This window comes from Argentina silus, assembly GCF_951799395.1.
Source record: "Argentina silus genome assembly, chromosome: Y".
Taxonomy (NCBI): Eukaryota; Metazoa; Chordata; class Actinopteri; order Argentiniformes; family Argentinidae; genus Argentina; species Argentina silus.
The window spans coordinates 14,197,519-14,220,264 of NC_139654.1; the positions used below are offsets into that span (position 1 = coordinate 14,197,519).

General features: G+C 41.9%; 1 protein-coding gene across 4 annotated transcripts; it reads left to right on the top strand.

Annotated features, from left to right (window-relative positions):
* Nucleotides 1-17,136: 17,136 nt before the first annotated feature.
* On the top strand, nt 17,137-22,354 carry LOC310823761 (calmodulin-1). 4 transcript variants are annotated; one of them, XM_083696606.1, is made up of 6 exons: nt 17,137-17,252; nt 18,730-18,760; nt 20,154-20,297; nt 20,367-20,473; nt 20,556-20,691; nt 21,382-22,354. In XM_083696606.1, exons 1-6 carry the CDS (start codon nt 17,250-17,252, stop codon nt 21,408-21,410), a joined length of 450 nt encoding a protein of 149 aa, XP_083552732.1. In that variant the 5' UTR covers nt 17,137-17,249; the 3' UTR covers nt 21,411-22,354. The 4 variants fall into 4 exon arrangements, with proteins under 4 accessions (XP_083552732.1, XP_083552731.1, XP_083552733.1 ...); XM_083696607.1 differs by adding an exon at nt 19,608-19,764 and having other exon boundaries at nt 17,184-17,252; nt 20,154-20,473; XM_083696605.1 differs by having other exon boundaries at nt 20,154-20,473.
* Nucleotides 22,355-22,746: the final 392 nt, after the last annotated feature.

The following is a 22,746-nucleotide window of genomic DNA, read 5'->3' on the forward strand; positions in this document are numbered from 1 at the left end:
AGGCACATCTGGCACTTGTGTCCTTTGGCCATGTAGCTAGGTTGATCATCTCTATGTCTTCAGAGCTGCAGCTTGCAGATGTACAGTATCTGAAACAGGTGTCATTGGAGCTAGAGAAAAACATAATCCTTCAGTCTTAACCCCACACTGTCATTTACTGTACTGATGTACTGCTCCAGAGGTCATGGGGGATGGTGTGGGATTAGGTAGGTTGAATGAAAGGACACTGTCCCATTGTCCATAGTCATATGGACCCAGCTTTACTCTTCAATTTATTTGGATTATGTCGGTGTATGTCTAATGACATGTTTTAAGTCTCTACTGACTGTGCCAGATGTGGGTGTTCCCGGTCTCTAATTTCTCTGTTCTTCTTTTTCTGTCCAGAATTCCAAACTTGTTGCCAGAGTTCAAGAGCGGTACAACTTCAACTACTCGGATCCAGCCCTGCACTACACCAGCCACTGCAGCCCGTGCATCATAGAGAACCTCACACCCAGAAAATATTGCAGATAACATATCCAGAACACACACATGCACACACGCTTTCATTGAGCTATAATGGTTGTATACTGTATGTTTTTTTAAGAATTAAATGTTATTTATACTACAACCGATTGCTTTAATCTGAGTTAACACTAAGGCTGAGCAACAGGCCTGCACAAGGGCGTAGGAGTCATAGAGAAAGTAGGGGAAAAGAGAGAGAGAGAAAGAGCTGGCTAAGATCAACAGCAGGGATTCAAATTAACAGCGAGTGGCACGACAAAGACACTATTGGCTTGACATCCAGACAGACAGACAGAGTTAGGGCTATTGTAACAAACAAGCTTACAGTATATCCGTTTCATCATAACATCATTGAAATAGCCAGCGAGTACTGGCCATCTAAATCCTATTATCAGATTTGAGGCCATTAATCATTTCTGTGGCATTATGTAACTCTGAAACCAAGTAATTGATCAGCAACAGGTAGGGAGCCTTAGTCTCTATCACAAGCCTGTTGTTGGATCTTAGCCTTCACTGCTAGCTAATGACACTGTAACAGAGTACTGTAGGTGCAGCTACGAACATACACATGCATCTAAAATACGTCTCATACTCAGTGCATAACACACACACACACACACACATGCATACACTCATGCAAACACCGACACTGCTCACAAGATCACACATCACCTCTACAATCAAAGCTCTGTGACGAGAGAACAGATTTAAAAGAAACTCTATTTGATGCTTTTTTGTATGCTTTTATGCATAGTTTCTTTTCCTACTCTTTTATCGTAACACCAGCCAAATGTCTGACTGAAGATCATAGAGGCAGAGGCAGATGCAACATGTCTTAAATGCACATGGGGCTAATTTCTAATATTCTCTCCTTAATGCTACCTCTCCATGGAATTAATCCTCCCCTGTGGCTCTTGTGGGATGGGGCCAGAAACAGGTGGCCAGTGGGACACAGGAGAGCAACCAAGCATACGAAATCAGATTCTCCCATCCACACCACCAGCACAATTAGACCGGAGAATCCACAGTAATCTGACAGCACTGCTGTTGACCCGGCCACATCTGCTATCACACACAGCTTGTCCAGCCCTAATACCTATGAAGCCTGCAAAGTTACTTTCCAAACATGTTTCATTAAATAGGAGATGTAAGGGATTGTTTTTCTCACAGTGACACACATATCCAATGATAGTTCAGTGATACAGACATGTGACATACAGTACATTTGTGGGGACCTGTTAGATTGTATGGTGTAGGACCCAGAAGCAGACAGGAGACCAGATGACGAAATGTAGTTGAAAGGCAAATAGGCCACTTTACTGATAATACACAGGAACATACAAAGGAAACACTAGAGACTAACAAAAACCAGGAATACTCAAGGCAGAGGAACAAGAGGATATAGGCTAGAGCACAATATAGGCAATTCCAAGCTAAGACCACCAAACAACAGGAAGCACCCTCTCTTAAGGAGAGGTAATTAGGGTCAAGATCAGGAACACCTGTGGTCCAACAGTCTCTGGGGGCGATCTCTGCCGGTCTCTGGTGGCCAGACGGAACCATGACAGGACCTCCATACAATATGGCAATCTGTGCCAATGTTCAATGCACCCTATTTGCGATGATGAAAGTATAGATTACAAGAAAAGTCACAGGCGAATATGCTAAGGTAACATTTTAAAAAGAATAACTTGATATAAGCTACAACAACATTAAGAGAGCGGAAATCATGTGTTTACTAGGGCACTCCCTTAAAAATAGTCCATTAAACCCACTGCTCCCAGCCTTGTGTGTGTGTGTGTGTGTGTGTGTGTGTGTGTGCGTGTGGTGTGTCGATGGGTTGGGCATTGTTGTATCAAGAACAATAAATGTATCCATTTAATGAATTAATAAAAAGATTAATTGATTATGATTATAAAACTGAAAATGGATGATGTAGAGTTGTGCAATGTGTAACGATGCAGTCTGCAAAGCTCTCAAGTCTCACGCATTGGGCGTGAGACACACGCATTTCAACCCGCTCACACGCCACACCTTGTATTTCTCACGCTGAGAAATGACCAGGATAACGTCCACCAAGTTGCGCCGCTATTTTTTATAACAGTGGAACAGGTAGGAATCAAGTGGGTTTCCCGTACAGTTCAGGAGGCGCCTGCCACGCACCAGCTAATCAAATAAAAAGAATATAGCTACCGAACAGCCAATCAAAAAATAGCATTGCTGTATCCGGGTAAGATTTAGATATTCCCGCAAAAACAACGTTACATTCTGATTCCAACGAGGACAATGACATTGATTCACGCGCTCGCTGAAGTAGCTACAGAAGAGGACAGCACGCATTGATTCACATCTCTCCGAAGTAGCTACAGACTGATCGACGTGGGAGAAGACCATATCCTATGAGTACAGTAAGTCATTTCATCATTTGATTTCCGTTGCTGGGGAATATTGTGTCCAGGCAGCTGGTAATCAGTAATGTTAGCTAACAGTTTGACCAGAGTGTGTGAACTAGCCTAGCTAGCCAGTTGAATCCCTGCTAATTTCAGCAGCTATACTGGCACTTGTTTTTTAGTCTTAGTTCAGGACCCATTATTCACAAAGCTTTTCTCTTAGGCCAAAGATGTCAGGGAAGAGGCAAATGAGCATTCTTTCATGCTTCGCTCTGAAGGATCAGCTCCCTAAAAAGGTGGCCAGGTCAGAGGAGGAGACTGTGGAGAAGGCAGTAGTGGAGGCAGTAGATGAGGCAGTGGAGGACACTGTGGAGGAGGCAGTGGAGGAGACAGCTAGGGTGTCAGTAGAGGATGAGTCAGTGGAAGAGACTGTGGAGGACACCATAGATGAGACAGCTAGGGTGTTAGTAGAGGATGAGTCAGTGGAAGAGACTGTGGAGGACACCATAGATGAGACAGTGGAGAAGCCACTGGAAACAGGGAAAAAGAGAGGAGTAAGTGGAGCAGCCACCTATAGTTGTTTTCTTTAATAAGGAATGGTCAACCCGATGGCCATTCATCACAATGGGAACCACCAGTGAGTGTACAAGAGGCCAAGGTACATAGCACAGGAAAACCAAAAGGCTGGTGGCAATGTTTGATGAATTGCATTTTCCTTCAAATTGTTGGTTATATTATGTATATATTATATCCCACACCTAGGGGAAAAGGTCACAAGGACACCAGATGGTCCTGGAACATCTCAGAGGGTTAGGGTTAGATCAGATAAGTGGGGGTTGATTAGAGGGTGTGAATGCTTTGAAGTAAAATGGTACACAGCTGTATAAACAGGATCGAGTGATCTAGGGACAGGATGGATGGGTGATAAACACAGTTGTAAACAGCCAGGACAAAAGGGCTTTAGAAAATAGCCTAGGTCAATTGATCTCTCAAGTAGACTGACCGGCACCACGTCAGGTGGGAGTAGCCCCTGGATGACGAAATGTAGTTCTTAAATATCATTGGTGTAAGTAGACAGGAATTTGAATGAAGGGCGTTGACCTGTGTGATGTTTATAAAAGGACAGGTAACGGAAGTGGAAGGGGTTCAACTTTGCAAACCTGACCCGGCTTCTTTCTCTGTGAATAAAGTCTTTTGGATGAATCAACAGCTCTGGTTAACAGTATTTTCATTTTACAATACCATTACTTAAATTCTACTACATATTTGGCGTCACGAACAGGATGGATAAATAAGGCTCGCATCGTGAACTATCGTTGAGGAGGGACCTGGACGATTTATACAAATTAAATGAGCTCAAAAACAAGGTAAGCAGAATTCCTGCTTTTAGTATAGGAAATTTGTATAAATCGTTCTGGATTTCCGGCCTCCACGGTAAGAAACGAGCATGAGTCTTACCCACAAAGAAACCAAATTTAGGATTTGAACGAGAGCTGTTGAGGATTTCAGAAAATGTGCATGCAGTAACTGTTAAATAACTGTAAATAAGTTAAAGCCCAAAGAGTGGGTCACATGTGCAAAGTCCCGTGAGTACCGCAGAATTGAAGAGATCAATACTGGGCAGAACCACGGGCAAGGAGCTTGTGGGTACCGCTGAGTTTAATTGATTCAGGTACGGATAAGCTAGAGAGTATTTAGAAACTTTGTGTTCGTGTGGAGGAAGTGTATCGGATATATTGCTGTTTCTGGATAGAAGTGTTAAATAGGCGGACGCAGAGGACAGAAGTGCTTGTTAGTGCTGTGTTCTGAAAGAAAGCTGCCGCCTGTAGTTTTAGTGAAATATTGCTGTTTATATTAGTATTGGGACTTAAGCGACCGTAGATGGCAGAAGTACTTGTTAGTGCTGTGTTATAATAAGAAAACCGCCGCTTGTAGTTTTAGTTTAAAATCGCTGTGTTGTGTTGTGATAATATTTGTAAAAATTGCTATGTCGTGTTGTGAAAATGTTTGTAAAAATTGCTATGTTGTGAGTGTTTGTGAAAAGCGCTGAGTTGTGTTGAGAGAGTGATATTTCGTGGTGCTGGCTTGTGTTGAGAGAGAGATATTCTGTATAAACACTGTTGGTCGGGAATTGAGGACTACAGTTAGTATATAACATAAGAGAGAAGACATTGTTAGAAATTGTTTTTTATAAAAACAGTTGCATTATAATGCTCAGTAGCAGACGAGTAAATAAAGCTATTCAGTTCTTTATTTAGGGTGATTACATTTACTAATTGTATTTGATATTCCATATGCAAATCAATTGAATTAATATGTTTTTTAATCATCTGAAATTTACTAATGTGATGGCCTGTTGATAAATGAGAGATGAATCAAGCATTAGTTCCATGGTACTTGAATTAATACATGAAGAGGTAAGGGTCAGGTCATCAAGATAGATGCTGCAACACACACATAACTTAAGAATGATGTAATGGAAAATATTAGGCTAGGAAAGGACAAATCAGAGTAGGTGTATGTTTTCTTCAACAGGTCAACTCGTCCCCCAGAGGGAACGGACCGGCGATATCTCTACCTGGAACGGATCGTGTGTCAGGGGCTGGGACCAGCCTAAAACACCAACGAGAGGAGAGCCAAGTCTAAACCGCTGCTCCTCCCCAACCAAATAGCCAATCACAATCATTCTGTTTACTGTAAAATGCCTTGTTTGACTGTTTGAATGCATCAATTTTTGGAAGGTTGGTTACAGATTAACAGCTTGCTGACTGTGATTTTCTTCGCCAAAAGTGGTCCTTGTACAAGTCTAGAATTTTGACATATAAATAAATAGCTAAAAGTAAGAAGTAGTTTGTCTTCTCTTCAAATAAAGAACACGTTTTCCCACAAATTTGGTGACCCCGACGTGATTTGAAGAGAAGAAATTGGACCGAATTGAACCGATGGCGAAGTCCGGGAGACGGAAGCCAGACGGAGTTGTTTTCTTGTAACCCCTCAACACTCACAGAGGCGCCAAAAACAAAAAGGTAAGCAGAAACCTGTTGTTATAAACCAAATTCTGCATAGTTAACTTTGAATACTGTAGACTGTGAGTGTGGAGGAGGTAAGAGTAAACCAACTACCAAATTTAGAAATCTATGTATACGTAATGAAACCGGTAATGAAAATTTAACAATCAAAGCAATATATGTCAAAAATTCTCTTTTATTTGGGTAAATTGTTTTCTTTTATTTGGGTTAAAATCCCTCAGGTGAAAGGCCTGTAAATTGTTTTATTTTATTTGGGTTAAAATCCCTCAGGTGGAAGGCCTGTAAATTGTTTTATTTTATTTGGGTTAAAATCCCTCAGGTGAAAGGCCTGTAAATTGTTTTCTTTTATTTGGGTTAAAATCCCTCGGGTGAGAGGCCCGTAAATTGTTTTCTTTTATTTGGGTTAAAATCCCTCGGGTGAGAGGCCCGTAAATTCTTTTGTTTGGGTTAAAATCCCTCAGGTTAAAGTCCTGTAAATTTTGTTGTGTGTTAGAATCTTGTTATGAGTAGAGAGCGTATAGCCAGGTTGTGTGAATAGGTAAAGCATTGAAGCTGAGGGAGGTGAGAGAGTTTGGAGAGTAATTGTGTTTGAAAGTAAAAGAAAGTGACATATTGGTGTAAACATATTGGTGTAAACTGTTATAGAAATTGTGCGAGAGTTGTTGTTGTCTCTAGTAGTTGTTGACTCTACTGTTGTTGTGGTTGTTCAGTAAGTGGGAGGCCGGCCCCACCCTTAAAAGTTTTCTTTGTCCCGTTACTTCCTTAAAATAGAGCAACTAGTGGTTGAATCCATTTAATGTTCAAGCTCAGAAGCTACTGTTTTGGCTCCATCTTGTTTTCATATTTAGCAACTATTGGCTAAGCTACTGTTTTGGCTCCATCTTGTTTTCATATTTAGCATCTATTGGCTAAGCTACTGTTTTGGCTCCATCTTGTTTTCAAATTTAGCAACTATTGATTAGCTTTACTGTTTGGCTCCATTTGTTTTCATATCAAACAGCTTTACTGTTTGGCTCCATCTAGTGTTCAAATTTAGTAACTATTGGCTAGCTTTATTGACTAGCTCCATTTAATGTTCATGTTTAGCAATTATTGATTAGCTCCAACTAGTGTTCATGTTCAGTAATTAATGATTAAGCTCCATTTAATGTTTATGTTCAGCAATTACTGATTAGCTCCATATAGTGTTCAAGTTTTGGAACTACTGCTTGACCCCATCTATACAGGCCGCTGATTGACACTAATTTGATTAAAATCAAAATTCATCCACACATGACCAGCATGGTGGAAAACTATGTGACAGAATGTGACACATGCAATGACCACGACCCAAAGATGGTCTACAAGTGTCCCATGGGAAAGTTCCCAGTACCAGACGCACCATTCAAGGACATCAGATATGGGTGCAGACAACAGAGTGAAAGGCTACAGATACCTACTAGTAATGGTGGATAGGCTCACTAAGTGGGTGGAAGCCACTCCCTGTAAAAAAGAGACAGCCAGCACTGAAGTAAAATGGCTAAGGAATGAACTCATTCCCAACCAGTATGCCGTGACACCAGATTGACATGGCTAGATGCACTTCCCCTAGCACTGATGTTGATGAGGAACTCATCAAACAGCAAAACACATCTAACGCCCAATGAGTTGTTGACAGGTCGCTCAAATGCCAGGTCTTCCAAGACATGGAGGCCACCTGCCGTCCTTAGACATTTGGCACATAAATTGCAATGACTACATGAATGCATTGACTAACTTGTCTCGAGTTTTGTCTAACCAGGTACGGCAGGTGGAGGCAGAGCCTGAGACCGCAACACCCAAGACTCCTGTGGTAAAGGTTTAGTTCACACCTTAAGGGGTGTGAAAGGAGGGTTTGTTAGAAATTATTTTTTATAAAAACAGTTGCATTATAATGCTCAGTAGCAGACGAGTAAATAAAGCTATTCAGTTCTTTATTTAGGGTGATTACATTTACTAATTGTATTTGATATTCCATATGCAAATCAATTGAATTAATATGTTTTTTAATCATCTGAAATTTACTAATGTGATGGCCTGTTGATAAATGAGAGATGAATCAAGCATTAGTTCCATGGTACTTGAATTAATACATGAAGAGGTAAGGGTCAGGTCATCAAGATAGATGCTGCAACACACACATAACTTAAGAATGATGTAATGGAAAATATTAGGCTAGGAAAGGACAAATCAGAGTAGGTGTATGTTTTCTTCAACAGGTCAACTCGTCCCCCAGAGGGAACGGACCGGCGATATCTCTACCTGGAACGGATCGTGTGTCAGGGGCTGGGACCAGCCTAAAACACCAACGAGAGGAGAGCCAAGTCTAAACCGCTGCTCCTCCCCAACCAAATAGCCAATCACAATCATTCTGTTTACTGTAAAATGCCTTGTTTGACTGTTTGAATGCATCAATTTTTGGAAGGTTGGTTACAGATTAACAGCTTGCTGACTGTGATTTTCTTCGCCAAAAGTGGTCCTTGTACAAGTCTAGAATTTTGACATATAAATAAATAGCTAAAAGTAAGAAGTAGTTTGTCTTCTCTTCAAATAAAGAACACGTTTTCCCACAACATAAATCAATTAGATATATAATAGAAATTAAATATAGAAGAATAAAGAGTATATATTTTTAGAGTACAGAATAATGAGAATATAGTATGATATATAGTATATCTGTGTATACGGAATTGGAAGAAACGTAAGATACTTCTTGTAAAAGCCAAATAATCAGAAGTAAGAATTGGGAGAGATGTTAACGTAAAAACGGGAAGACCGCCATCTTGAAACGTCATTCGAGTTGGACAGTATTGTTGTAAAAGGGGGAGGGAACCAACTGAGTGGGTTGAGTGCGTATTATAACAATAGACTCCACAGCAGTTAGGTTTAGGATGAATGAATGAATGAATAAATAAATAAATAAATAAATAAATAAGATAAAATAAGAATATTTTATTGTATAAGTATATGCTGAGTGAAAGTGATTCTTAATTGAAGAGATTCATGTCTAAGCTCACACTGATTTAATTCACCTTCTAGGGTCACACACACACACCTCACATTCACACCTACTCTACACACACATACCCCCTCCCCCTCATCCCCACTCACACACATAGACACACTCACACACGCACACACACACACACACATCGTATATACTTACACACACTCATCCCCACTCACACACATAGACACACACACATACACATACACACACATCTTATATACTCACACACACATCACATACTACACTCATACACACATCACACTTACACATAGACACACTCATACACACATCACATACTACACTCATACATACATTACACATTCACACACATAGACACACACACCCACACACACATCTTATACTCATACACACATCACATACTACTCTCATGCATACATTACACACATAGACACATACACATAATTATACCAATATAGACACACACTCATTCATACATTGTCATACATACAACTACATTCTCAAGCACATATACATACATGCAAGTACACAAGTTGTTGGTTATATCTATATTTGATTCCCAGGGTGTAAGACACCAATTGTGATTAGGATATCTCAAGTTGAGTCCAAAGTGGTTGCCTAACATATTTATTTAATTTTACAGTAAAATCCTAGATAACCAATAATACAATATTGTTCTCTTTTGACAAAATTACAGAAAAGAGTGAAAATTAAGACAATAATAAGACAATAACCCTAAAAATAATTACTGCAAAAGGAAAAATGGAGAAAGGGATTACCATGGTAACTCCAGTAGAAGTATTAGAGAATAAAAACCCTCTTTTAAATAACCAAATAAAACAGATGTCAGAAAAATGTTGTTAGAAAAACTAACCAGTAAGAATTATACTAAGTGGCCAAAGGAAGGGACATTTGATGTTGCAGTGGGTAAGGAAATGGGAACACTGATAAGAAACCCCAAAACTCGAGTAAATTCAAGAAAGAGAGAAATAGATATGTTGAAATTGTTCAAAACAGAAGGAGAAGCAATGTTAAAAGAAGAGAAGGGAAGTGAAGTGAGAAGGGGATCTAGAAGCCCCATAGAGCTTGATTGTTATGCAGGATTAGAAGAAGGTGTGTGGAGGTCAGAGTCAAGGCAAGAGAAGAGGACTAAACCATTGGAAGCCGGAGTAAGAGAGAGAGGAAAAGGGAAGGAACCAATCGCAATCGAAACAGCTATACAGCACACCCAGAGATGAGGGAGCAACCACCTGGGGACCCGGAGATGACCCAAGAGATGACCCGAGGTCCGGTGACGAGGAACAGGAGGAGAGGAGGTCTGGGATAAGCCAGAGGGAGATAGACCAAGCACAAACAATAGATTAAATAATTAGTGACTGGAAAGAAAATATTAGGAGAAGACATGAGGAAAGATCCAGGACTACTGAACGAGAGTTGAGGGATAGGGGAAAGATAGGTCACCCAGATAGATATCATTGCCCCATCCCGATAAAAGGAAATCAAGGACACTATGTGCCCTGGGGTATGCAGGATGTGCAGGGAATAGTTAGCGGATTACTTAACATACAGTGGGGGAAATAATTATTTGATCCCCTGCTTATTTTGTTAGTTTGCCCGATGACAAAGAAATGAGCGGTCTATAATTTTTATGGTACTTTTATTTTAACAAATAGACACAGAATATCAACAAAAAAAGTCCAGAAAAACATATTATATAAAGTTATAAATTAATTTGCATTTGATCGAAGGAAATAAGTATTTGATCCCCAAGCAAAACATGACTTAGTACTTGGTGGAGAAACCCTTCTTGGCAAGCACAGAAGTCAGACGTTTCTTGTAGTTGGTCACCAGGTTTGCACACATCTCAGGAGGGATTTTGGTCCACTCCTCTTTACAGATCCTCTCCAAATCCTGAAGGTTTCAAGGCTTTTGCTTGGCAACTCGAAGCTTCAGCTCCCTCCACAAATTGTCTATAGGATTAATGTCTGGAGACTAACTAGGCCACTCCATGACCTTAGTGTGCTTATTCTTGAGCCACTCCTTTGTTGCCTTGGCCGTATGTTTTGGGTCATTGTCATGCTGGAAGACCCATCCACGACCCATCCTCAGTGCTCTGGCTGAGGGAAGGAGGTTCTCGTCCAAGATCTTACGGTACATGGCCCCGTCCATTGGCCCCTCAATGCAGTGAAGTCGTCCTGTACCCTTAGCAGAGAAACAACCCCAAAGCATAATGTTTCCACCTCCGTGTTTGACGGTGGGGATGGTGTTCTTGGGATTGTAGCATTCAGCATTTCTCTCCCTCCAAACACGAAGAGTCGAATTTATGCCAAAGAGTTCAATTTTGGTCTCATCTGACCACATCACCTTCTCCCAAGCCTTCTCTGAATCATTTAAGTGTTTATTGGCAAACTTCAGATGGGCCTGTACATGTGCCTTCTTGAGCAGGGGGACCTTGTGGGCACTGCAGGATTTCAATCCGTTACGGTGTAGTGTGTTACCAATGGTTTTCTTGGTGACTGTGGTCCCAGCTGTCTTGAGATCATTACCAAGCTCCTCCCGTGTAGTTCTGGGCTGATCCCTCACCCTTCTCATGATCATCCTTACCCCACGAGGCGAGATCTTGCATGGAGCTCCAGGCCGAGGGCGCTTAATGGTTATTTTGTATTTCTTCCATTTTCTAATAATTGCACCAACAGTTGTCTCCTTCTCACCAAGCTTCTTGCTGATGGTCTTGTAGCCCATTCCAGCCTTGTGCAGGTCTACAACTCTTACCCTGATGTCCTTTGAATTTTCTTTGGTCTTTTCTTTGGAATATATTTGTTGATATTCTGTCTCTATTTGTTAAAATAAAAGTACCATAAAAATTATAGACCACTCATTTCTTTGTGATCGGGCAAACTAACAAAATCAGGAGGGGATCAAATAATTATTTCCCCCACTGTACATGATGGAGCAGGTAAAGGGATTAGAAGCCTTGAGGAAGAGACTGCAGGGAAACTGCTGGCGGTGGGAGACCTCATAGCCCTGTTGGCCAAGTTACTGGAGGTGGCAAAGATGGAAGACGTTCTCATAAGCTGTGGACTGGAAGGAGCAAAGGACAATACCAGAGCCGATGGGATGTCATTTGACCAGACCAGAAATGAGAGGTGGACAACCCTGAGAGAAGAATATCCACAAAGGATGGATATTAAGACCCTGAAGGGAGACCCACTGGGAGAGACTGAGGATCCTGCCACATACCTGCACCAGCAACCAAAGAAGTGGAAACTGGAGACTGAAGTAGACCCAGAGGGAGACCCACTGATGACAACTCTGTTCAGAACCGCAGTGATAGATGCCATGTCCCCTCCGGTGAAAAGCAGGTTCGAGGATTTGGTGGGACTCACGTCCAAAACACACAAGGATGAGTCAAGGCTAAAGGAGCAAGAAAAAGAGGACCAGAGAAGGTTAACACAGCTCCAGCTGGGGGAACTCACAGAACGAAAACAAGGCGTAATGGGCGCCGAAACCGGGACACCAGTTCCATACAGAGCCACACCAGAACCACTTCCAGTGCTGAGACCTCAGGGACAAGAGCAACCCACCGTACATGTAGTTCAGGTGTATACCCAGCAGCCCCAGCAGTGTAAGCCATGGAAGGGCAGAAAGAGACCCCAAGGACAGTTCCAAAGAACAAACCCAAAAGGTCCATCTGACATGTGCTGGAGATGTCAAACATCAGGACATTTCCAAAGGGATTGTACTAATCCCTAGTTATTATGGTTACTAGCTTCCAGTATTAACCACAGAAGCTGATCAAGAACCAATGCTGTAGGTTCAAATAGAAGATAGGAGACAGAGCCACAACCCTGCCCATACTGACCTCTGACCAGTCACCGGTGAATCTCTTGGGGAGGGATGCATTATGCATGCTGGGGATGAAAATATGGTGTTCCCCAGAAGGTGTATATGTAGATAATATGGCAATAAAGATACAAGAAATACCAATTACTGCAAGCGCAAATGTTTACTGGTTAGGGGAAATAAATTATGAAATAGAGCAAAATTGGTTAAAATGGAGAAAATGTATTGAAGCCCAATTGCCAGATGCAAGGAGACCACGATTTGACTTACATTACAACTCCTGCCAAGGACAAATCTGGCAGGAGCAAACCAAAAATCTGGTTGTCCCATTAATGCCACAATATATTAGAGGGGAAAACAGGGAGCAGCTATGCAAATAGATGAATCAGAATTTGTACAAAAATGCTATAATATACCTAATGCTGCTCATCATGTGTCATTAATGGTAAATAAAGGGTATAGAGCAAGAGTTTTGGGACCAAGGATGAGAACCGCATTAAAAAGTAATTGGAAAGAAACAAGTAACCCATTGGTAAAACATTCTGCGGATAAGGAATTCATAAAAAATAATATATACCACAGGAAGTAGCCATATTGGTTAAACAACAGGTTCAGGTCAGATAATCAATTAAATAGAACCAATAATGCAGCTAGAGGATGTGATACGCATGCAACGGATTGCAGGGCCGTTTGAGCAATCCATGTGGCTCCGAAGGGGGAAGGTGACTCTACAGGAATGTGGAGATCATATGAGGGTACTATAGTGGCGCCTACGGTGCTACTGGGGATTTTGATCACTGGTGCGCCATTTGGTAATGGACTATGTAGACATGATAAAAAAGGTCATTGGGAAAAGATACATGCTTGTTGTTACAGATAGATTCAGCAGATGGGTAGAAGCAAGTAGTACCCAGTAATACCCAGATTTGGAATAACTAATGAGATTAGCTCAGATAACAGTGCAGCATTTATTCAGAAAACTGTGAAACAAGTCATACAGCAGTTAAGAATAAAGCAAAGATTGGGTTGTGTCTACCATTCACAATCACAAGGAATGGTAGAATGAATAAATGGTACCCTCAAAACAAAGCTGAATAAGATATGTGCCAGCGCAAAGCTTAATTGTGTAAATGCCTTGCCACTTGCATTAATGAATTATCGCATGCAGACTAATAGAAACACGCATTTAACACCGCATGAAATGCTTACGGGTCGACCCATGCCAGTGCTAACAATACGAGGACCTTACAAAGGACCACCGCTTGAACAACCCAACATAGAATTGAATTGATTAACTGAGATACACAAAGTTATATGTTCACAGGAAAAAGACAAGCAGCTGGAGCCGGAGACACCCCTGCCCAATCCGAGAACTCCAGGAGACCAGGTGTACATCAAAGTCTTCAGAAGGAAGTGGAACGAGCCAAGGAGAGAGGGACCGTACGAGGTAGTGAGAGCCACCCCCACTGCAATACAAGTCCGAGGGAGCCTAACCTGATACCACTTGAACCAGGGCACCAGGGTCCCGAGGCAAGAACTTAGGCAAACCAGAGAAGAAGACGAAGGAATGGGTGAGATTGTACAGGAGCACAGAAGAAATGAGGGCACAGACTTTGGGAAAGTAGATTGGTTTGACAACATCCTAGGATCATGGGGAGGAATGTTGGCAAAAATGGGAATAATGGTTGTGATAGCGATTGTAGTGTTAGGACTGTTATTTTGTTGTATAATGCCTGTTTTGAGATCCTTTTTTATACAGAGCACAATTAAGCAGATGAGTGTAACCAGAGGGATAGCTCCGATGGCACTCAACAAAATGGGAGGCCACATAGACCTATATCCTGTTCTCGACTGGGGAGGCAGCAGTGAGTCTTCTGCCCCCTCATCCGATGATGACGAGATCGTCTAGACTCCCAGCCAGGACTAGCAAGCGCTAACAACTACACCTACAGGGGAGAAGCATTGCTACAATCCTCAAGAAAGACGAAACCCTGACCATACAAGGACTATATTCCCTTTGGAATATTGACAATTTGAATGGACAATGATGTGTTTTAAAGTGTTACGTGTAACAATTATTGTGTGTAGTACTGATAGAATGACCATGTTGAATGTATGCATAGAGACACAATGGGATGGCTATGGTTAAGGGACAGGGAATGTTCCCCTGTGTTGGACATAAAGTCCCATTATAGGTTGATGTGTTGTGTGTTGTTTTACTTTTTATTAACAATTTGTGTAGTCATTTAAATGTGTAGGAAGTTGTTGCTCATGGGGACGGGTGCTCATTTGCAGACCTGTAAAGTGGTTGCTCAATGATGATTGGATAAGGTGAGAACAGTGGGGGAATTTTCCTAAGGATAAGGCTGGGTTTTTCGCCCCCACCTGTAAAGGAGGCGTGTCCCCAGGAGCTAATAGAATGTCATATTGATGATGCCATACAGGTTATGTTTACTTCTGTAAATTGCCTATGTATATTGTCTTAAAATCACTTGTATGTTTTATTAGTATATCATTTACAACTCAGTAATATAGGATGTGGGACTATCAAGTCCCAAAGGGGGGAGTATATGGTCAATTTAATTCCCTTACCTAGGGGAAAAGGTCACAAGGACACCAGATGGTCCTGGAACATCTCAGAGGGGTGAGATCAGATAAGTGGGGGTTGACTAGAGGGTGTGAATGCTTTGAAGTAAAATGGTACACAGCTGTATAAACAGGATCGAGTGATCTAGGGACAGGATGGATGGGTGATAAACACAGTTGTAAACAGCCAGGACAAAAGGGCTTTAGAAAATAGCCTAGGTCAATTGATCTCTCAAGTAGACTGACCGGCACCACGTCAGGTGGGAGTAGCCCCTGGATGACGAAATGTAGTTCTTAAATATCATTGGTGTAAGTAGACAGGAATTTGAATGAAGGGCGTTGACCTGTGTGATGTTTATAAAAGGACAGGTAACGGAAGTGGAAGGTGTTCAACTTTGCAAACCTGACCCGGCTTCTTTCTCTGTGAATAAAGTCTTTTGGATGAATCAACAGCTCTGGTTAACGGTATTTTCATTTTACAATACCATTACTTAAATTCTACTACAATATTACCATGAAAACTTATCTAATGTTTATGATTATTTAATCAATTGTTTCTATTGCAGACCAGGAGAGCTGAGGTGAAGCATCACCCATCATGACAGTTAAAATGGCTGGCCTGGAACCACAGTGTTTCAAATGGGAGCCACCAACCCCCGTGCTGAAGGCCTCAAAACATGCCACCAACACCTACAATGAACAACACCTGCACTAAGAAATGCTGAATTAAATAAATATTTTTATTTGTATGAATGTATGTGTCATTTATCAGATCAGACCCCCGTCCCCACTGTGGTGGAAGTCTAGGATTTACCACTCTGTACTTTAGCTCTTCGGAGGTAAGAATCAAGAAACAAGTCCTGAGTAGCCACAATATATGAGTCCGGTATTTATTGCTTGCAAACAAGAGACAAGAGCGTAACAGCAGCCCAGCGTAGAACCGGGGTTCGTTCAGCACAAGTCTAAAGAGACAATGATCAGGTTCGTCTTTTATACAGTTTAAACATGATACAGGCGCCGCCAAGGCTATCGGCTGATGGGCCTGTGCTTACGTGAGAAAGGGCGGGAAAGAATGAACAATGGGGAGACTTTCTTATTGATTAATCGCCGTTCAACATTTCACACCTATCGACAGGATGCGCCTGTCCCCCCACTATTGCTCTCTCCTACCACCCCCTCAGAGATCACCGCTGTTCATATGGTAAATCATACAGTGCTTCTCAGAACAATGGCTATAGAACTTTAGAGGAGTGGCAAGAGAAAATGTCATCACAGTAGTTACACAAGTTGTATCAGTCATATGAAAGTGTATAACCTGAAAATAGTTCTATGAATGTATTTTCCATAACACCACCCCAACCAAACCCCCACTCCCGCCGCCGACAAAATCTCACTCTGAACTCAGTTCAAAACTTGAGAGCCCTGCAGTACATGCTCCGTGTTACGAGGGAGTGACGCATTGCAGGTACAAACACACCAATCAGAAATGGCTATTTCATTCAGTTACGACTTGTGCCGCGCAAGACAAATCGCAGACTAGCAGAAATTATAAATCCGCAGTTAGCTAGTCCCTATGCTACAGGCATTTTTATATTTTAATATCTATTAAATATTCTTAGTGAAATTATATACAGAGATTCAATAATATTTAGATGTTAAGGCATTTGTAAATCTGGATTATTTAGTTATTTTTGTTGATTTGGTAATTGAGGAAAAAGGAAGTTGGCGGAGGGATAGCAAATAGGGGAGGGATTATAGAACAACCGTTAAAGGCGCGTCAAATTGTCTCTGAAGAGAGTGTATTCAGTGAGGTTGCAAGACTACGTTTATTCAGTTGTTACCACCCTTTACGGAGCGTCGTCGTTTACCTACAACGAAATCGAAACCGCCATGGTAAGTGAGGCAAATGAGGGCTTTTCCAATATTAGTAGCTAGCTACAGACATTATCACACACTTTCTCTCTAGACGTTAGCTATCTTATGTTACTAGCTTGTAGTGCTTTGATGGCCATCTCTCATTGGCACTGCCGTGGAGTTTGGTTGATCTACACTCACTGAGCACTTCATTAGGAACACTATACTAATACTGGATAGGGCCCTCCCTTTGCTTTCAAGCCAGCCTCAATTCTTCGTGGCATTGATTCCACAAGATGTTGGAAACATTCCTTTGATTCTGGTCCATGATGACATTGCATCACGCAATTCCTGCAGATTTTTCAGGTGCACTTTCAAGCTGTGAATCTTCCGTTCTACCACATCCCAAAGGTGTTATATTGGATTCAAATCCGGAGACTGGGAAGGCCACTGAACTCATTGTCATGTTCATGAAACCAGTTTGAGACCACTTTTGCTTTGTGACATGGTGCATTATCATGCTGGAAGTAGCCATTAGGAGATGGGTAAATTGTGGCCATGAAGGGATGTACATGGTCAGCAACAATACTCAGCACAAAATAGGCTGTGGCATTCAAGCGATGATTGATTGGTATTAATGGGTCCAAAGTGTGCCAAGAAAACATTCCCCACACCATTACACCACCTCCACCATGAGACGGTGTACAGGTTTTCCTAATTAACTGCTCCATGAGTGTAGCTGACAAGCTAGACCATTGTCGAGGCATAGCTAGCTTGTTAAAAAGCAGTTGACGTTAAGTTACCTAGCGTATGTAATCGTTTCAATCAACGTCTTCCCCCTTCAGCCAGCTAGCCGTGTTATGTTAGCTAATGTTACGTTGTCAAAACAATGGCAACCACTTGTGCATCAACGGTAAGAAAGTATTGTAGCTAGCTAGTGAAATATAGTATGCTAGTTATTAAATGAGAATTAACTCAAGATGAGTAGTCATTAATTTGACTAACTGACAGTTAACGAGCTAATGTCATGTCTTGCCAAGGAATTTGTCAGGTGGCTATTAGAATTTTGCGCATATTCAGATTATTATACTTCGGTACCATCTAGCATGCTAGTTGAATTATCGAAGTCCATGTCTGCTACTACTGATGTGGACATGGATGGTGTTCTCGACCCACGTTGCAGAATGTTTGTTCTCCAACGATCGGGACATTTGAAAAAGAGAGAGAAACGTCATACGTGGCCAGACATGGTTACTGTAGAGTGGAAACTTCTAATTATTATGGAGTAAAACCTGATCAAAATGCAACTGAGTGATTCGAGAAGACCGTCCAACGCAGTAGTGCTAGACATGGAGTTGGGTAATACAGCTACTAACTAGTTTCGGCTTGATAATGTTCCGGAAAAGAACGGTGGTGGCAGACTCAAACTCAGAGTTGGTGAGCTAACCTTGCTAGCTATCTAGAGTAAAAACGTCTAGCTTGGCACAATTGTAAGTTCCCTTTTTTTCCCCACTAGGCTGATCAGCTGACAGAGGAGCAGATTGCTGGTAAGCAGCGTTGCATTGCACTCTCCTCTCCCTTTACCCTGGCGTGTGGCCCAAGGTTTGGATCCCCCCCACCTCAGCAATGGATTTATATTTTCCCCCTTTTTTAAGGCTTTCGTTGGGACAGCCTGGTCATAAAATTCAAGAATTAAGGGACAGGTTTCTGTCTGCTGGCTCTCTGAATCCAGCTTGGACTCCATTTTTGATTGCTATGAAATATAAATCTGAAAATGATGGTCTTATATTGGAGATATTTGGAACTTTGAAACTGTGCCACATGCAGTCTTTCATGGTGTCCTTGTTGGATGGAATGCTGCTAGTTTGTAAAAGGAACTGGAAGGCTCGTGCGTATAGTGATCTGATGAGCTAATCTCAATTGTGGCTGTTCCATTAGTATGCAGGGTCTGAGTGAGGATTATAAAAAGAAAAAAGAAAAAATTCAACCTGTAAAGATGCGTCTTGATGTCAGGTGGTCTGAAGCTTTTCACAATGGTGTCTCCAGGACAGTGATGAATATCTGTAAGGACATGGCTCATGTATTTGATGGAGAATACTAAAGCTGCATTAGTTTGACAACTGTCAGTTTGGACAACATGTTTCAGGATATGCTGACTGGCTGCTGCCCAGACAGTTGTATTTAATGGTGTCAGCTTTCAGTGTAAACCCATGTTCAGACTGTTTGCTGACAACATGCATCTTTTTAAGTGTATGAGAATTTTAATGTGGGTCTGTGTCCCCCTGAAGCAACCTGATGCCATCTTGTTTAAGGCTTCTCAGCTAGTCATGATTGCAGGTGCAAATCACTTCTGCCTGTGAGGTCACCTTATTCAGTGTTTCGTGACTTTGACAGGTGTCTTCATCATGCAGATCCCTCCAACAGAAGGAAATTCCTTAGTATGACTAACGATGGCCCTAGAAACCACATGTTGTGGTTTTCATGATGCTGAAAGCTGCTACGTGCCACGACTCATTCCAGATCACCCCATCACTACCTCAGCCAACAGCTTGTATGTCAATCTGCTCCCTGACTTTGCCCTGGTGTTCAGTCCATGGGTTCTGTCCTTGTTTGTCTAGAGATGGTGCAGTACAGGAACTCTCAATGTTGTGATGCTGCAGCTGGTTTGTCATTGAAACATGTGATGCTATAGCTTTTTGGGTCTTTAACTGGTGTCGGGGCTTAATGTGATGTTAATGGAATGCTGGGGGTTAGGGTGGCATGTGTTGATGCAGAGAATTCTCAGTGATTGATACTGAAAGTGGATATTTTACAAAGAAATGATAAACAACTCTTTTTTTTTTTCTTTTTTGGCAATTTTTCAAAGTTTGAGATTTGTGTTTGTGTAACTTCCTCTGGGAGTTCTCAAAGAACCTCACTTGTTTCCCCTGCTCACTGCAGAATTCAAAGAGGCTTTCTCGCTCTTTGACAAGGATGGCGATGGCACCATCACTACCAAAGAGCTAGGCACCGTCATGCGCTCGCTGGGCCAGAACCCCACAGAGGCGGAGCTGCAGGACATGATCAACGAGGTGGATGCTGACGGTAAGGCTCTAACTTTGGTTTCTGACTACACACCCCGGTGGCCTGAACACTCGTTCATTCTCTCTGCAGGTAATGGAACGATAGACTTCCCAGAGTTCCTGACCATGATGGCAAGGAAGATGAAGGACACAGACAGCGAGGAGGAGATCAGAGAAGCATTCCGTGTCTTTGACAAGGTAACACTTATTTGCATGCATATCTACGGAGGTGTGTTTTAGTTGGTTAGTGCTCACGAACTGATGCATTGCTGTGCTCTAGGATGGAAATGGCTACATCAGTGCTGCTGAGCTGCGTCATGTGATGACAAACCTTGGGGAGAAGCTGACTGATGAGGAGGTTGATGAAATGATCAGAGAAGCAGACATTGATGGCGATGGCCAGGTCAACTATGAAGGTTGGTAGTTATTTTGTTTAACCCATTTGTGCCGAATGCTGCGCGACATCTACCGCCGGTTGCTGCGTTGAGCACATTTGAATCTACCGCCATTTTTGATTTGTCGTAATTTTCATGAGTGCAGCATATAATGCACTGTTATTGGTTCAAATACACATGAGGTGGGTCTTGTTGATTTTTTAAAACCACATGAGCACCCGAATGTCGTGTGGTTCGCCGAAAATCACGTAAATCAATCAGACATACACGTGCGTTTATTGTAGATTTTTGTATGTCTGATTGATTTTCGGCGAACCACACGACATTTGGGTGCTCACGTGGTTTTAAAAAATCAACAAGACCCACCTCATGTGTATTTGAACCAATAACAGTGCATTATATGCTGCACTCATGAAAAGTACGACAAATCAAGAATGCTGCGCCACGCAGCAACTGGCGGTAGATTTAAATGTGCGCAGCGCAGCAACCGGCGGTAGATGCAATGTTGCGTCGCGCAGCATCCGGCACAAATGGGTTAATGGAATCTATATCTACTCACTGAAGACATCTGACAACATTTCCCCTGTACAGGGAATGATCAGAGCTTATGTTTATTTTAATTGAAGTCAATTCAGTTTCCTTTTGGGTTGTACTCCTGATGGTGGAAGATGAGAAACCTTAACATTACCTTCCTTGTTCTCTTCCTTACAGAGTTTGTACAAATGATGACAGCGAAGTGAAGAAAGATTTCTTGTTTAAATTTGCCTTTCTTTTGTGTAATTTCTGTAAAATCGCCGCCTCCTCCCTCCTGTCCAAAGGAACTGCATGTAAACTGCATAAAGCTCTGAATCCCCATGTCCCTTTCTTTTGCTGTCATCGTGTTTTGGAGTGAAGTGGCTGTACAGATGCCCGTCTCAGCCCGAGAGGTTGGAGAGCTTAGAACCTCCCGTTGCCTCAGCCTTCTGACGTGTGGTGACTGGAGACCTGTCATCTGGTTGTCACATTGTTTCCATGCCAACATTATTGCAATGTAGAGGAGTGACTCTGCATGGACTATGGACAGAGTATATGGAAGTCACAGCATTGCACTAATGCAAAAAGAGACACTGGTGTATCCTCTAGGTACTCGTACAAACTTTTTTTTATCTGCTGTTCTATACCAGAAAATGACTGTTTTAATCTTACTATGTGTTAATGTTTTTTTTTTTTTTTTTTTTTAAATGTATGTAAGCTGCTCATTTTGATTAATATCATGATTTCCTCATTTCTGCATAGAAACATGCAAAAGATGTTTAATGAAGTGACCATGTAAAATCCTCAAGCACTGAAGATGTCAAGCCAATGCCTCTTAACCTTCAGTGAAGTTCAGATCAAATCTGTCGTTTAAATACATGGATTGAGTGGGATCAAATTTCAACACAATAGTACTCCACAATAGATAACCCCTGTACTGCCCAGCACCCTTTGTTACATAGGCAAGTTTTGTCTGATGTTTGCTTAGTACCAGGAAGAAGCTGACTGGAGCTTCTGCTTAAGACACAGCAGTCATGTGTTGCTTCAATTGCAAGTAATCCTACATCAGAAACAATGTAAATAGAGTTGTACCTGTTTGTTTTTAGTTTCTGATTGTTGAAATCATAGCTTGCTGAGATGTTATTTTGAATGATGAAATAAAGCTTTGTGGACCTCCCACAGCCTCCGGAGCCTCTGTTCCCTGATGCTGATTACAGCACCATATGCATGGTGACTGACTTGATCCAACAGTCATTCAGAAAGTAGGTGTAGTATAGTCAGAGACGGTGGAAGGTTTCCTCTGTAATCTCTGGTATAGTCAAGAACGGGAACTTTGAGCGAGACACCCATTGGACCTATCCCTCAAATTGAAATTGGGCTGATCCCTCAAGTTGAAAAGTGTTAACTAAAGGTTCACGAGTTAACAGACCACATCGACAACTGACTATTTAGGGCTATTTCACGCGAAGAGTTGAACAGGAATGTTATTGTAAGCCAATCAGGGGGCGGCAGGTAGCCTGGAGGTTAAAGAGGCCGACCAGCAATCGGAAGGTTGCTGGTTCG